This window comes from Glycine max, chromosome 1 (genome assembly GCF_000004515.6).
Source record: "Glycine max cultivar Williams 82 chromosome 1, Glycine_max_v4.0, whole genome shotgun sequence".
Taxonomy (NCBI): Eukaryota; Viridiplantae; Streptophyta; class Magnoliopsida; order Fabales; family Fabaceae; genus Glycine; species Glycine max.
The window spans coordinates 44,246,397-44,262,601 of NC_016088.4; the positions used below are offsets into that span (position 1 = coordinate 44,246,397).

At 37.8% G+C, this 16,205-nt stretch overlaps 1 protein-coding gene across 1 annotated transcript; it reads right to left on the reverse strand.

Moving 5' to 3' along the window:
• Positions 1-14,450: 14,450 nt before the first annotated feature.
• Positions 14,451-15,374, reverse strand: LOC100792956 (uncharacterized). The gene has a single exon (XM_006574143.1). The coding sequence runs from the start codon at positions 15,372-15,374 to the stop codon at positions 14,451-14,453; it is 924 nt and encodes a 307-aa protein (XP_006574206.1).
• Between the last annotated feature and the right edge of the window lie 831 nt (positions 15,375-16,205).

Genomic DNA, 16,205 nt, shown 5'->3' on the forward strand with positions numbered 1-16,205 from the left:
TGGGTTAACGATTGAATCAATAGGTCACTAACTGAATCGCATGATCACGTTTTTATTAAAAAATTAAAAATATTTATTGTAGGTAAATTTCATACTTATACAATTAATTAAAATTTCATACATATTATTACAATTTATTAAAATTAAAATGACGACAAATATTAACACAATTTCTGCAAATTCATTCTTGAAATTCGAATCCATTGATATCCATGATTTATTTGGTTGATTTCTATAATAATATTAATAGTAATTTAATTTTTTATAAGAAATTCATACCTTTTCAATAATTTACTAGAATATTTATTTTACTTTTTAATAATATATACAATATATTGAAATTAAATATATTTTAATTATGTAGAAACTAATAATTTATATATGAGGATGGATCAAATTATATTGATGTAACTTTGGCAGTTGTTACACTGTTTTATAACTTTTAAGATATTGTTTTCTTAAAATGTATCGTTGGATTGACTACCTCATTCATATAGACTAAAATGGACATAGTTGAAAACCATGAGACTAACCCTCCAGGTATAGATATCACTAAATTGGATTTATCTCTCCCAATAAAGTCTTCTTCATATGTACAACCAAGTAATTGAACCCTTGTCATTATGCTTAAAAAACTTAGTCATCTACCAATTGTGTTGAACTTTGTTGGTACATTCCTCTTTTTTTTTTTTTATTCCAACACTAACTCTCATTTATGTTTAAAACTATACTAACACGCCTTATATGTTACACTAACACTCCCTTGTGCATTTGAATGACACTCCCTACAAGTAGAGGTAGGAATATGCCAGATACGGGTGTTCACGAGTCCAAATAACTCATGTAATCAACCCGATCTAAATCATTTGGGTTGGATTTTTTAAGGGTTTAGGTCAAACTCGACCCAACCCAATTAGACCCGCTCATGTATGGATTGGGTAACTAATTCTATTTTTTTGAACTTGACCAACCCAACTCAATCCAACCCATAACGATAACTAAATTTATTATTATATAAGAATTAATTATTAAATATAAAACACATTAATTTTTAGCTGATATAGTTTTAAATTATTAAATTAAACCATCCATGATTTTTCTTTTTTAAGTTGTTATTTTTATCTTTGTCTTGTTTTTATTTATGTTTTCTCATGGTAATAGTCTAATAGACATTTTATTTCTATCTAGAATAAAAATATTATATTAGCATTCAAACTATTAATTATATTAGTAAAATATTATCCTCAATTTAATCACTTTTGAGTATATTTAGTCATTATATACATGCAAAGCCTTAGGTAAAAGCAAATTATTATTTTAAAATTTTTCATTTTTACAAAATAAAAATAATATTTTTTAAATATTTATACTGGATTAATAATTAGTAAAATGCACGCAGACTCTTGAATTAGGTTGGTTTGGATAACGGCAGCTAATAAAATTGCACAAAGCTGACTCAACCTAATCAATAAAATGTTGATTGGTTGGGTAGTAGGTTTAGTCAAACTCGACCCTTGAACACCCCTAAGGCCAAGCCAAGTCAGACTTTTCATAAATAGGTCTGACCTGTTATATAAAAAATTAAGATTTAATCTTTTTAAAATTTGGTCTGACCTATTAGCCTATTTTAAAAGAATTTTTATGTCAAATATTTATTTTATTTATGATAAAAGATTATTAACTTAATATTATATAAAGTACAATATATATATATATATATATATATATATATATATATTAATTTTTTATTATATTTAAATGAATAAACAAGTCAGCCTATCAGACTTAATAGACTTTTTATAAGCCAAAGTCTAGTCTATTTAGCTAAAAAGGCTTTTCAAAAAGTCCAAGCCTAATATTTTTATTAAACAGGTCAGGCCAAGCTTTAAATAGGTGATGTCATAGATCCCCTGTCAGTGGCCCAGCCTATTCTCATCCCTACCTACAAGAGAATTTATTGTAATGGTTAAAAAAACAAGAGATATTTGTGTGATTTCATGAAATCTCAAGGTGGTTAATATAATTTATTCTAAATAATATTAATTATTGATAAAAAAAATATTAATAATTAATATTTTAACATATCTACTATTTGTTTTGCACGTTTATATAATTTTGACTATTAATTTTTTTTAACTTAAAATATATTTTGTGTCCTTGTAAAATTAGCAAAGTTCGGATTTAGTTGCTGCAAAAATTTTGTATGTTTTTCATTCTTATAAAATTATAATGTGTCATTTTTTGGCCTGGAGGCACACCAGGTTGATTCTCATTCCTATGTGTCATTCCCTCATTGGCTCTATCATTGGCTACTCCCCTTATGATTTTGGAGTTAAAAATCACCACAAAAACAAAAGTCATCTCAAAATGCAAATTTTCGAACCTATCTTCCCTGAAAGTAGAAAAACACATGGTGGCCCAACATGAAAGCAACCTCAGAAGCCTATCAATTGCAAGCACTAACTCTCCCAAAAAGAGGCCAGTGACTCGTTATGACAAGGGCAACAACAGTGGATCATGGAGGATCACCTCGACGGCACCAACATCCACAACTGGCATTGGTCTGAGAACAATTGCCTTGATTGGTTCAAAACCTTCTTCTCTAACCTCCCAATCCTCGACAGCGAGGGAAACCTCTTCCTCAAAATGACATCACTTCACGCCCTCAAAGGCGAGGCCTACGTCAATGCCAGCAAGGGGAAAATCGTCTCTGGCTACAAATGTAGCCTCACACTCAATTGGTAGGGCGAAGCAAAAGATTCCTAAGGAACCTCACTTCTCAAATTTGACGACACCGTTGAAGTTCCCCAAGTATTCAACGTCTCTGATGAGAACGCCAATGAGGATCCCAAGGTAAAGGTCATTGTTAACTATGAGGAATTGGTAAGAAGAGAATTAAGGATGCAATTACGGTTTTGTAAAGGAAGCCCTTGATCTTGGAGAAGGTTAGGGTTTGGGTCTAGAGCATGGCCAAAGGCGACCCTATTAAAGATGAATGGGAACCAAAGAAGGTGTCGTCGTTGATGTCTTTGGTAGCAACAATGACAAGAGCGACGACGACGAAAGTGAATGCTCCTCTAAAGGAGAATTCGACGAGGAAGAAGGAGAAGGAGAAGGAGAAGAAGGCAAGGAAGAGTATTAGCATGATATATCGGTTTAATTGTTAGGCCGATTACTAGAACTAATTTGGAGTTGTAGGAAGCTAACTTAATTATTCTTTTTAGGTTTTGGAATTTGAGATTTTTTTTTATTGTATTTTCCGCACGGAAAAGATGAAATAGGGAAGGGGGTTGGAAAATTTGTGGCATTTTTTTAATTTTATGGTGGTTTTTAACCTCTAGAATTTGTAAGGAGAGTAGCTAATTGTGGGACCAATAAGAGAGTAACACATAAAAAGGAAAGTGACACGTAGGAATAGAAATCAATCGAATCTAGTTTTGAGTCAAAAAGTGACACATTATAAATAAAAAATTCTCTCAGATCAAATTACACCTGTGTAACTTTGAAAACTATTACATCATTCTCTCTCTTATGTGTATCACTCTTTCTCTCAGATGTATCACTCTTCTTTTTCCTATTCTTGTGTGGTGCCCCACTATTTTCTTTCTCTTGTTCTCTATTTTCTCTCATTCTGATTTGGTCATCACACACTTCTCTAGGGGATAGAGGTTTAGGAATAATTTTCTAGTCATGGTGCTGGAAAGAAATCTTGTTGGTGAAGCCATCATGCACTGCTTTGGTTTCCTCTTCAATGTTGGCCCTCACTAGTGACATCTTCATCTCCTTGTAGTACTCCTCCTTAGTCAAACTTCCATGGGACAACCTCTGGAGTTTCTGTCGCATGGTTCTACTGTAACTAGTTGGAACATACCTCTTTCGCATAATCATTCTCATCTCAATCCATGTATCTATCTCCTGCCCTTCTTCTCTCTTCATCTCTCTTTGATTTTTCTTCCACCAAACAAGGGCATAGTCTAAGAATTTAGCTGCTGCTAACTTCACCTTTTGCTCTTCAGGATAATCATTGCAGGAGAATGCATGTTGAATCTTCATCTCCCAATCAAGGTAGGAGTCTGGGTCACTCTTGCCTCTGAAAAGGGGTACATTGAGTTTTACTCCCTCAATTTTGTCCTGCCCCTCTATTCGTTTCGGTCCATCATTGACCCTTCTGTTCCCACCATAAGGTCTCCCAACATTTGGATTCATTTGGTGCTCTAGTCCTTCTATTCGCATGTAGAGCTCTTCATTGTTACGGTTCAACAATTGTTGCATCTATGTAGTCATTACGTCCAATAACAAACGTTGGGATTCGTCCAGTTGATGATAATCACCACCAGCATCACCAGCTCCTGCCATAATAAACAAAGAAGAAAATCTACAGTAATTTTAAACAAAGGTTTTAGGACCTCACCACACTCTACTCACGTGTTTCTCTCTTTGATGGTAGTTCACTCATGTTTGATGCTCTCAATATAGGCTTTTGTGTGATGTTTTCACTCTTGCCTTTTACCACTCACTCCCTCTTAAGTTCCTGGATGAATCAAATTAGACACACAAGGTAATATAACAGGAAAGACAATTTAATTATCACAAACTCAGTAACAGAATTGATTTGGATAACAGATTAGATTTGATTTGGATAATATATTAGACTTGATTTGAATTTAGATTTGATTTGGATAACAAATTAAACTTGATTTGGATAACAAATTAGATTTGATTTGGATAATAGATTAGACTTGATTTGGATAACAGATTAGATTTGATTTGATTTGGATAACAAATAGAATAAACAAAGAAGAAACAAAGAAGCTACTTAATCATAGAGAAGAAGAGAACAAAATTAACGAAGATGACAAGTAAACTTCAAATGGTCATAACTTTTGCTACGGTTGTCTCTTTGAGGCCCACTATATATTAAAACGCTCAGAATTCAGAGGAGAATCCAAATAAGGGAATTTGGTCCATGATTTTCTTGCTAAAAAAATGCCTCTAACTTCCTCAATTTCGTGTTCAAAGATCAAACACCCACTTTCTTTCTTCTTTTGTTTTTTTTTTCAAAATTTCTGCAACTTTTTTTTTATAATGCTTTCTTTTCAAATTTGTCTAGGATAATTTAGGCAATTCGTTCAATAGGCAAATAGGCACATAGATTCAAGATTCCACTCAACCCCAAAATTCTTTTAGTAAGCCAAATTGTCCCCAAACAGAATTTGTAACAAAACTTGAAACAGAGTTCAAACAGATTTTTTTTTACACAAAGTCTGAAAGAAACAAGAAACAAGAACAAGAACGTGACAAGAAGAAGAACAAGAACGAAAAACAAGAACACAACAAGAATGCAACAAGACGCAAACAAGAACGCAAATAACAGAACAAGAACAAAACACGAACCTGAACAAATTACAAAGAAAAAGAATTGGATAGGATAGAACTTGTATCAAGAGTCAAAGCTCTGATATAAGATGATGTGATCCTTACTAGGAGCGAATCGCTTGATACAGGTTATAGAGTTTTGCATGACGTCACTTCCAAAGAGAGAAGATAAGTCAGGGTAGACGCCACAAGGATTACCTTGATAAGTCTGAGATTGGTTCAACAAGGAACCCAAAGAGAAGCTCTCACAAAATTTTATCAAATGCCAAAAGTTTCTCTATTGAAAAACGAAAACAATGCATGTAGTGTGTCTGAACAAAAAGATAGAAATAGACATGGGTCTTTTGTTCATCCAATTGGCAAGTGTACCAATTTGCACAAGTAGTAATTAAAACGGTAAGTCCGAGTATCGTGTCCATAGGGAATTTGTTATACTTAGATGTTGAATATTTAGTTTGTAAACATTTTCAATTGTAGTAAAATAAAGTAGAGGAACTCATTCATGTTTCAAATTCTTTAATTAATTTTTCTAGAGTTAAAAATGCATAACAAAACAAATGCAAAATTGTATAACAGAACAAATATCGAGATAAAATTGTCAGGGAGTATTCTACTGAACTTTCTCTTGACATAACTAAATAAGTTTTTCTCTATTAAATATTACTCTAATGTTCTTGCACCATCAAATTACTCTAACCGTAATTCCTCACATGAAAGAGCCTAACTTTCTTAGTTTTGTTCTTGATTCCTCAACAAACTCATTCTAAGCGAGCTGCATTATGCCCAAGATGCAACATATAATAGATCACTGCACACTATTCCTAGAAATGTAGACTTCTAGCTGCTCTACCAAGTTCTAAGGACCTTAAGCATTTTTCAATACTCAAAACCTAACAAAGCATATACATGGGTGATCAAGCCACAAATATGTAAAATAAACACAGATATAATCAGAGAACACTAGCAATAACATTAAATAGATAGTTAGAAGTTTTACATCAAGAGTGCTCAGTAGAAAAACTCCCCAACAATGAAGTGTTTAGCCCTCCATTAGCAAGGAGGGCTTAATACAAGAGTGAAATTGATGTAGGAATGAAAGAAAATGGTAAAAGTGTGAAGAAAATGTCTTCTCTTCAGCCTTGGTGCCTTCTTCCTTTCTTCTCATGCTACTTGTCTCTTCACATCCCTTTCTTCTTAGTGTTTTAAAGACTTTTGGGCTTCTCAGCTTACGAAGGCGCGTTTAGCAAGCATGTATCGCTGAGTGAGAGTAAGTGGTTGTGCGCTAAGCAGGCTTGGACGCGCTAAGCGCGAGAAGAGACAACGTCCTTGCTGGGCGGGCTGGCTGCGCGCTAAGCGCACTGCTCTCTGGCTCAACATTCTCTAGGGTTTTGTTCTCGCTTAGTGAGTCTGGCTCCCTCGCTAAGCGGATGAGCCTCGCTTAGCCAATCTAGCTCGTTGAGCGATCCCTTCAATAACATTTCAAAATCTTCTCTTCTTTAACATAAAAATCCAATTAAGTTCAACATTAGTCAACAAAAATGGAGTTTCCACTGTATAAACTCACACAAGAATAAATTATTTACAAATCTCGCAAAAGAAACAATAAATTAGAGGTACATTTCTACTTTTTCTCCTATTTTTAATGCACTTAAGGCTCATGAATAACAATTAACAAACTCCCCCAAATTTACAGTTTTGTTTGTCCTCAAGCAAAAGAAAGTAACAGTGGTCAATCAAAATGGTGCTTGTCTAATTAGTATCAATCACATTAACAGAGATGACTGAACATGAATCAACCAACAACCTTCCGAATTAGAGTGCATTACATTTAGAGACATGAGCATGTGCATTAAGCAGCAAAAGTGAAATAGGTTAGCAGGCATGACAAGTGTCAAGGAAGGTTAACCAAGCTTAATCCTCACAACCATTGTTTCTCTCATACGCACAAGTGTTTCAGGTGATTTCTTCATATAAACAACTAACACAATTCCCAACTTTTTCATTTCATCTCTTTCCATACACCTATGTACACACAATGTGGATTTGAAGGACTTTATTCGGCTTCTGATGAGGCTGGACTAAGAACAATTCATGGTTTTTCTAGGATGAAAAACTTAGGTTCTAGAATAGTATTCACCCATTAATCACCTTATCTTTAACCTTCCAACCTTTATTGACATGCCACAATTAACAACACACAAAGTTTTTTTTTTCATTCTTGTTGTTTTTCTCACTTTTTTATTTTATTTTAGCACATGATAGGTATTGCAAAAGAATATAGTTCTGATTCTCTGTGTAGTTGTTACTTATATCCCTCGAACATAATTTACCCCAAAACACTCCCACAAATTTGGAACAAATTTGTCTTGATCCATAACAATGCTCTCCTATAACCTAAGTCAGGGTGTACAAAGATAGCATTTGCATTTAGCTCAGGGTTCAATGACTCATTCATTCACATTTAGGCTCAAAAGGGGTGCAAGGGATTCAATCATTCATTAACATAGGGTAGTTGTTTGGCTAAGTGGCTGAAATAAATTCAACATGGCCTTCATCATTTCCAAATCATTCATCCATTTAGTATTCAAAGATTTATGAAAAAATCAGTACTTGATGCTAGTCGTTCTCTCACAGTTAAGGTTCACACAACTCACGGGGTTACAACAATTAGTTTCACCTTCACTATTTCCCTGTCATGCAAACTAACATTTTCACCCACGCCCCTAATTTCCACACTCTATCTCTTCTACATAAAGCAAGCTTGTTCAAGGTTTATGATTTCACAGCGCAAGTCACTCATGTCATGCAATCAATTCAGTTCAAAACAAGATATCAAGACAAACACCATTTACTGAAAAAAAATATCATGAAAATGCTAGATTAAACCACTGTTCAAATCCAAAAAAAAAACAGTAAAATAATTAAGTAAATAAAGAAAGTTGTCTGAAAAAAAAGATAATTAAATGGAATCTTGTCAATCCTCAGTCCTATGCTGGTGTGGGCCATGGATCCCAGGTCCCCTGCACTATAGTGACGTTTGCTACATAATCATCATTCAAGTCCGCCTCTGCTGCGCCTAAAGCTTCCTCAGCCTTTGGGGTGTCCTCAGCAACCTCCTCATCCTTTGGAGTGCCCTCAGCAACCTAGACCTGTGTATCCTGGGCGTTAGAAGCCTCACCTCCCCCCAAAAAGGAAGGTTGGACTTCGGGCCAAGCCACCTATGCTAAATACTCCTTCATGGTTATGATCGATTGCTGTTAGGATAGGTTCTGCATATTTTGCATCACTAGGCAAAGACCATGGTGAATACTCTGCAGCATGGGCATGATCGTGTCACTGCGGGGCGCGGAAGGGCTGACTGGAGCTGGAATGGGTGCTAGAGGTGTAGGGGCTAGAACTGATGCATCTGAAGGAGCCCAAGCCTTGGCCTTTCGGGACCCAGGAAATGTGATAGAAGGATCCTCGGGGTTCTAGTAGTTCTTCCTAATATATGCCAAATTAATGGTCGAGCACAAAGACTTGAACATCAAGGAATCAGACACAACCCCTCTGGCTAAGCATAATGCGGTGATAAGGGCTGGAAAGCCCAACCAAGAGGAGTTGGACTGGGCGATCTGAGATATCTGGCCTGAAATTATGGAGCCCAAGTCCATGTCCATCTTCATGACCAAGTCATACACCAACCTTGCTCTCTGTCCATATTAAGATCAGAGGTATGAGAAGTAGGAGCAAGGTTGGAGTAGGAAAGGACACTCCAGGTCTGTGATAGGGTGGTCAGGTCCTTCCTCAAAAGCTTCCACAGAGCCCCATCGGCATTAAGTACAAACCCCTGCCCTGGTAAACATAATTTAGTTACAATAGCTTGATGGTCATGGTGAATGTGGCAGTAGCGAAAGTATGCTGAGTATTTCTCCCTTGGCTCAAGCACCACTAGGGTCTCTAGAAAGGTGTTCAATATGGTGGCATCAAACTTAATTGTCTTCCCCCACACCTTGCACTGCCGGGGGAGTGGTCTTCTGGATCATACAAGTTGGAGTAGAACTCCTTGACCAAAGCTAAGCCAATGTGGTTCTCCATCTGCCTTGTGAGGTTCTTGTGCCACTGGCGACGCTCCAATTCCCGAAGGAATTCATCGTACTGTGAATAGGCCAGCTCCACATTCTGCTTAGGGAGGATGTTCCTGTGATGAACATTGGTCTCATATCGCTCCCAACCGATTTTAGACACAAATCTAGACGTATCATAAGGCTCCTGGGGCCTGGAAGATGATGCACGTCTCTTTTTAGAAGCCATCTGCACCAAAACACAAAAAAGGATTGAAGTTAGTCAAGAATTTTATTGAAAATTAACTTAACTAAACAAGTTGTAACATAGGGTGTGGCGCTAAGCGAGATGGTCTCGCTTAGCGCGCCTTACAGAAATAACTAAAAGTGGCTTAGTGCGCAAGACGGGCTTAGCATGACAACACTAGTGGCTAAGCAAGTGTGACTCGCTAAACCTTATTCTAAACAGAGAAGGAATTGTGCTTAGCACGCAAGGCGCGCTTAGCGTGACAATGAACTGGAAAAAACCTAGGCTTAGCGCCAGTAGGCGCTTAGCAAGACTAACCACAGATAACAACATGGGCTTAGCAAGAGAGACTCGCTAAACCTTATTCTTGACAGAGAGGTATTTACGCTTAGCACGCATGGTGCGCTTAGCGCATGAACTAACATTCAGAAATTAAAATTGCTTTGGGCTTTTCGAGACAGGCTCGCTTAGCCCAATTTTATTACAGAGGCAAAATTGGGATTAGCCCGAGTGTCGCGTTAAGCCACTGTTGGAATGCAGAAAGCCACAAAGATTCAAACTAATTTAAGTGTGCTCACTAAGCGCGGATGGCCGGCTTAGCGAGTTCATCAAATCCCAGAAAAATTCAACCAACATCATAACCTCTCTAAGCCTTAAGGTTTTGGCTTAGCAAGTTCATCCTCAAATTGAAGAAATTCAGATAAACTTCATGAACTCGCTTAATGCACAGGGCACACTTAGCGAGTTCTTCCTAAAACCCAAAAATTCATAAAAACGTATGAACTCGCTCAGCGGAACAGCCTCGCTTAGCAAGTTCATCGCAAACCTGGAAATTAAGGCTTGACAACCTCAACTCCTTAATCCACTATACAGGCTTAGAAGCTTAAGGCTAAGCCTAAACAACTCAACAACCAAATACAAACTTGCACTAACACTAACTAATCAGTACATGCACATTAAACTAACAGTACTCAAAGCATACACATCAAAAGAAGCACATAAACTAAACATGTCTTCTACCCTAGGGTTTTGCATAAACATAAGTTAAAAAGACAAGAGAGGGGAACTTACTTGGAATGCAGACAATGGATGAAAAATGCAATGCTAGTGGAATGCAAATGATGAGGGAAGAGAAGAAAAGGCACAATTATAGTGAGAACTAGAAGTAACTGCCCTAAGGTAGTTATGTCTTCTTTTTGCAGTTATGATTTTCTCGCTAAATGCGAGTGTCGCGCTAAGCGAGCACTCTATAACATTTGAATTTTCAAAATTTAAAACACACGTTTAGCGAGATGCGCTCGCTCAACCTAATTATCCAAATTTTCAACCATAGAGGTTTTTGGGCTTAGTGTGTAGGTACGTGCTTAGCGAGATCTGCAGCTGTGATTGGTCTGCAACTTTTGCTAAGCAAGCCATGGCGCACTTAGCGAATTAAGTAAGAATGAGTGCAGTGGTGTTGGGGCGCTTAGTGAGGTGCTCTCGATTAGCACTATTGCCCTTACAGAGAGGTTTTTGGGCCTAGCGAGAGTGTCTTGCGTAGCCTAATTGACATTAAAGCTCACACAAAGTGGTTTTTAGGCCCAGCGCATAGGTGCGCTTAGCGAGGCATGTGGCGTGATTAGCGAGAGTGTCTCGCTTAGCCCAATTCAATTAAATCCATAACCCGAGAAGATTTTGGGCTTAGCGCATGGGCTCACTCAGCGAGGAACCCTCTGCCACTAGATGAGGGGTTGGTGCGCTTCGCAAGGGTATCACTCGCTCAACGCGTATCATATGTCTCGCTTAGCATGGGTGTCGCGCTGAGCGAGTTGGATGATTGAATTTTTTCTAAGATTTAACTTATCCATGAGCTTTCAAACAACTTGTGACCAACCACATTCCTCAGGCTCACTCTCTTCCACTCTTCTCTCCTAGCAGTATCAACTATAACAAAATCTAAACTAATAAACTTTATAACACAAAAATAAAGGTTGAAAGAGTAAGAACGTTGGGTTGCCTCCTAGTAAGTGCTTCTTTAATGTCACTAGCTTGACGTATGTCACCTTTAGGGGTCTTGCAAATGCAGGATGGTGGTTAACCTCTCAATGCTTCCACGATGATATAGTTTCAACCTTTGACCATTCACTACCCAGCTTTTCTCGAGAGTATTTGATTAAGGATCCATTAATTCCACTGCGCCATAAGGTTTCACTTCTTTGATGGTGAAAGGTCCAGACCACTTGGACTTCAACTTTCTTGGAAATAGCTTGAGTCTTGAATTGAAAAGCAAAACTTGCTGGCCTGGCTGAAAATTCTTCTTCAACAACTTTTTATCATGGTAGGCCTTCACCTTCTGCTTGTACAACTTGGATGAATCACAAGCATTCAACCTCATCTCCTCTAGCTCTAAGAGCTACAGTTTCCTCTATCCCCCCGATAGAACTTCATCAAAATTCAGAAACTTTAAGGCCTAGTATGCCTTATGTTCCATTTCCACTGGTAGATGACAAGCTTTCCCATAGACCATTTGGAATGGGAATAGTCCTATGGGAGTTTTGAAAGCAGTCCGATAAGCCCATAAAGCATCATCTAGCTTGATAGCCCAGTCTTTCCTTATAGAAGCCACATTCTTCTCTAGTTTCTTCTTCAATTCCCTGTTAGAGACCTCAGCTTAACCATTTATTTGTGAGTGATAAGGTGAGGCCACCTTATGTGTTACACTGTAGTGCCTCAACACCTTCTGAAGTTGAATATTACAGAAATGAGAGCCACCATCACTAATCAAAACCTTCAGTACCCCAAAGCGCGAGAAGATGTTCTTCTTTAAAAATTTGACAACAGTCTTTGCATCATTCTTCGGAGTAGCCATTGCCTGAACCCATTTAGAAACATAATGAACAACCACCAATATGTACTCACTCCCATATGATGAGGGAAGTGGACCAACAAAGTCAATACCCCAACAATAAAAAACTTCCACCTCGATGATATTCTATAGGGGCATCTCATTTATCCTTGATATGCTTCTTGTCCTTTGGCATTGGTCACACTGAGTCACGTGCTCATGCGCATCCTTGAAAATTGAAGGCCAAAAGAAACCAGATTGCAAAACCTTTGTTGATGTTTTGTCCCCACTGTAATGACCCTCACACGGAGAGTTATGGCAATGCCACAGTATGCTTCTAGACTCCTCCTTGGTCACACATCTTCTCAGCAAATTATCAACTCCAATTTTAAACAAATGTGGATCATCCCAGACATAGAAATGAGCATCATGCAAGAATTTATTTTTCTGCTACCAATTAAGATCCTTGGGAAGGATTCCTGCAGCCTTATAATTAGCTAGGTCAGCAAACCATGGTCTCTCATTCACAACCAGCAATGATTCATTTGGGAACTCATCACGAATTTCTAGTTCCTTTAGAGTGACTTCTTCATTAACCAGTCTTGATAGGTGGTCAGCTACCAAATTTTCTAATACCTTCTTGTCTTTAATGACCATATCAAATTCTTGAAGCAATAAGATCTATCTAATTATTCTTGGCTTAGAGTCCACCTTTGTTAGCAGATACTTGATAACTGCATGATCTGTATACAAAATGACTTTTGATCCCACCAAGTATGATCGAAATTTCTCCAGTGCCTAAACAATGGCAAGCATTTCTTTCTCAGTGGTAGCATAATTCAATTGAGCGTCATTCAGGACCTTGCTCACATAGTAAATGGAATGAAATACCCTGTCTTTCCTCTGTCCCAGTACCGCACCAATTGCATAATCACTTGCATCACACATTATCTCAAATTCCTAACTCTAATCTGGTGTTGTAATCACAAGAGCAGATGCTAGTCTAGCCTTTAAAGTGTCGAATGCCCTTAAGCACTCTTCATCAAATACAAACACAGAAGCCTTTAAAGTGGCTTGGCAATCTTTGAAAAGTCCTTAATGAACCGCCTATAGAATCCAGCATGTCCTAAAAAGATCCTTACTCCTTTTACATTGACTAGTGGAGGCAATTTCTCAATAACATTGATTTTGGCCTTGTCCACATCAATTCCCTTGACAAAAATCTTGTGCCCCAAAACTATCCCTTCTTGAACCATAAAATGGCACTTCTCCTAGTTGAGCACTAGATTTGTCTCCTTGCAACGTTGTAATACCAGCTCCAAGTTAGTTAGATAGCAATCAAATGATGACTCAAAAATTGAGAAATCATCCATGAATACTTCAATACATTTCTCTACCATATCAACAAATATCACCATCATGCATCTCTAAAATGTAGCTAGAGCATTGCATAGCACAAAGGGCATTCTTCTATAAGCAAATACCCCAAATGGGCAAGTGAATGTAGTCTTTTCCTGATCATTAGGGTCAACAACAATCTGATTATACCCTAAATAGCCAACCAGAAAACAATAGGATGATTGTCCAGCCAACCGTTCAAGCATCTGATCCATAAATGGAAGAGGGAAATGATCTTTCCTTGTTGCATCATTCAGCTTTCTATAATCAATGTACATGCGCCAGCCTGTGACTGTTCTTGTTGAGATAAGATTGTTCTTCTCATTTCTCACCACAGTCATTCCACCCTTCTTAGGAACCACATGCACTGGACTTATCCAAGCACTGTCAGAAATAGGATAAATTAGTTCTGCCTCTAACAACTTGAGAACTTCCTTGCGTACCTCTTCCTTCATCGAAGGATTGAGCCTTCGTTGTGGCTATCTTACTAGCTTGTACTCAGCTTCCATCATGATCTTGTGCATACAATATGAGGGCTTATTCCTTTGAGGTCTGATATATGTCATCCACTAACAACCCGATGTTTCTTCAGGACTTCCACCAATCGAGATTCCTCCTCATGAGACAGTGAGTTGCTGATCACTACTGGTTTTGCTTCATTGTCCTCCAAAAATACATACTTCAAATGCTCTGGAAGGACCTTCAAATCCACCTTAGCTTTCTCTGCAGGAGGATCTTTCTTTAGCTCTTCAAATGGACAATCCTCTGATGGGCTTACTTTTAAACCATCCAACTCTTCTAGACACTTTCTCATATCTTTCTCTTCCTCTTTTGTGAGACAGTCAACGACATTTATTAGTGCTTTATCTAATGGGGATTGAGATGTCATACCTTGAACTACCATGGCAACTTCATGCTTAACTGCTTCCACTTTAAAACATGCCCTGTGGTCATTAGGATGCTTGATTGCATCGAATAGGTTAAAGGTAGCCTTCTGATCATTAACACTCATTTCTAGGTTACCATTGCCCATATCAACTACGCATTTGGCTGTCAACATGAAGGGACGACCTAAAATAAATGGAATGTCTGCATCCTCTTCAATGTCCATTATGACAAAATCTACAAGAAATGTGAATTGGCGGACTTTGACTAATACATCCTCCACCACGCCATAAGGTCGAGTGATTGAGCGGGCTGCAAGTTGAAGTGTCATTCTTGTGGGTGCAATTTCCAAATTCCTAATTCTTCTGCACATAAAAAGTGGCATCAAATTGATGATAGCTCCCAAATCAATCAGTGTTTTTTCCACTGACACCGCACCTATTGAACATGGAATAGTTACACTGCCTGGATCCTTGAACTTTGGTGGTAGAATTCTTTGAATAACAACACTGCAATTCCCTTCCACCACTATACTTTCATTGTTTATATATTTGCCCTTTTTGGTCAAGAGATCCTTCAAGAACTTAGTATAAAGTGGCATTTTCTACAAGGCTTCTCCAAAAGGGATTGTAATCTCCAACTTCTTGAAAACATCAAGGAAGCGAGTAATGTATTGCTCCTTGTCCTTCTTAGATGGCACCAAAGGGTATGGGACCTCCTTACCCAAGTTGGGGACTGCCTTCCTCTTTCTTTCTTTGACCAACTCACTTTTAGTCTTCCTTTCTCCAGTCTCTCTTTTCTCCACTTCTTCAATTTGACTCTTTTTATTTTTTTTCTTCATTTTCTATTTCCTCATTCTCACTTATTTCTTTTTCTCTCATCTGTTCTCCTTCTCCTTCTAGTTTTTCCTCTGCTCCTAGCTCCCTTCACTGCTTTTACTTTCATCACCCACTAGTACTCTTCCTTTACTTCTAGTGATCATAGCCTTACACTCCTCCTTTGGATTTTTCTCAGTATATGCTCCAAAACTTCCTAAGGAATTTTCTGCTAATTGTTTAACCAGTTGTCCCACTTGAATTTCCAGATTTTTGATTGCTGACTCTGTGCTCTTAGGATTGGACATTGAGACCTACATAAATTGAGTCAGTGTGTCTTTTAATTTGGTGGTCCGCTCATATAGATTAGGCCCTTGGTTGGGAGGTCGATTAGAAGGACCTCCTTGGTCTTTGTTGAACTGGTTTCCAGGATGTGACCTCCAACCTTGACCTTGGTTATGAGAAAAGTTTCCTCCCTGCTGATATCCTGCAAAACCACCTGGATGAAATCCTTGCCTATTCTGATTTGCCATATAGTTAACTTCTTTGGATGCATCATCTTGAGTCATACAGCCACCAGATTCATGAGCTCCTCCACATATACTGCAACCTCCAAT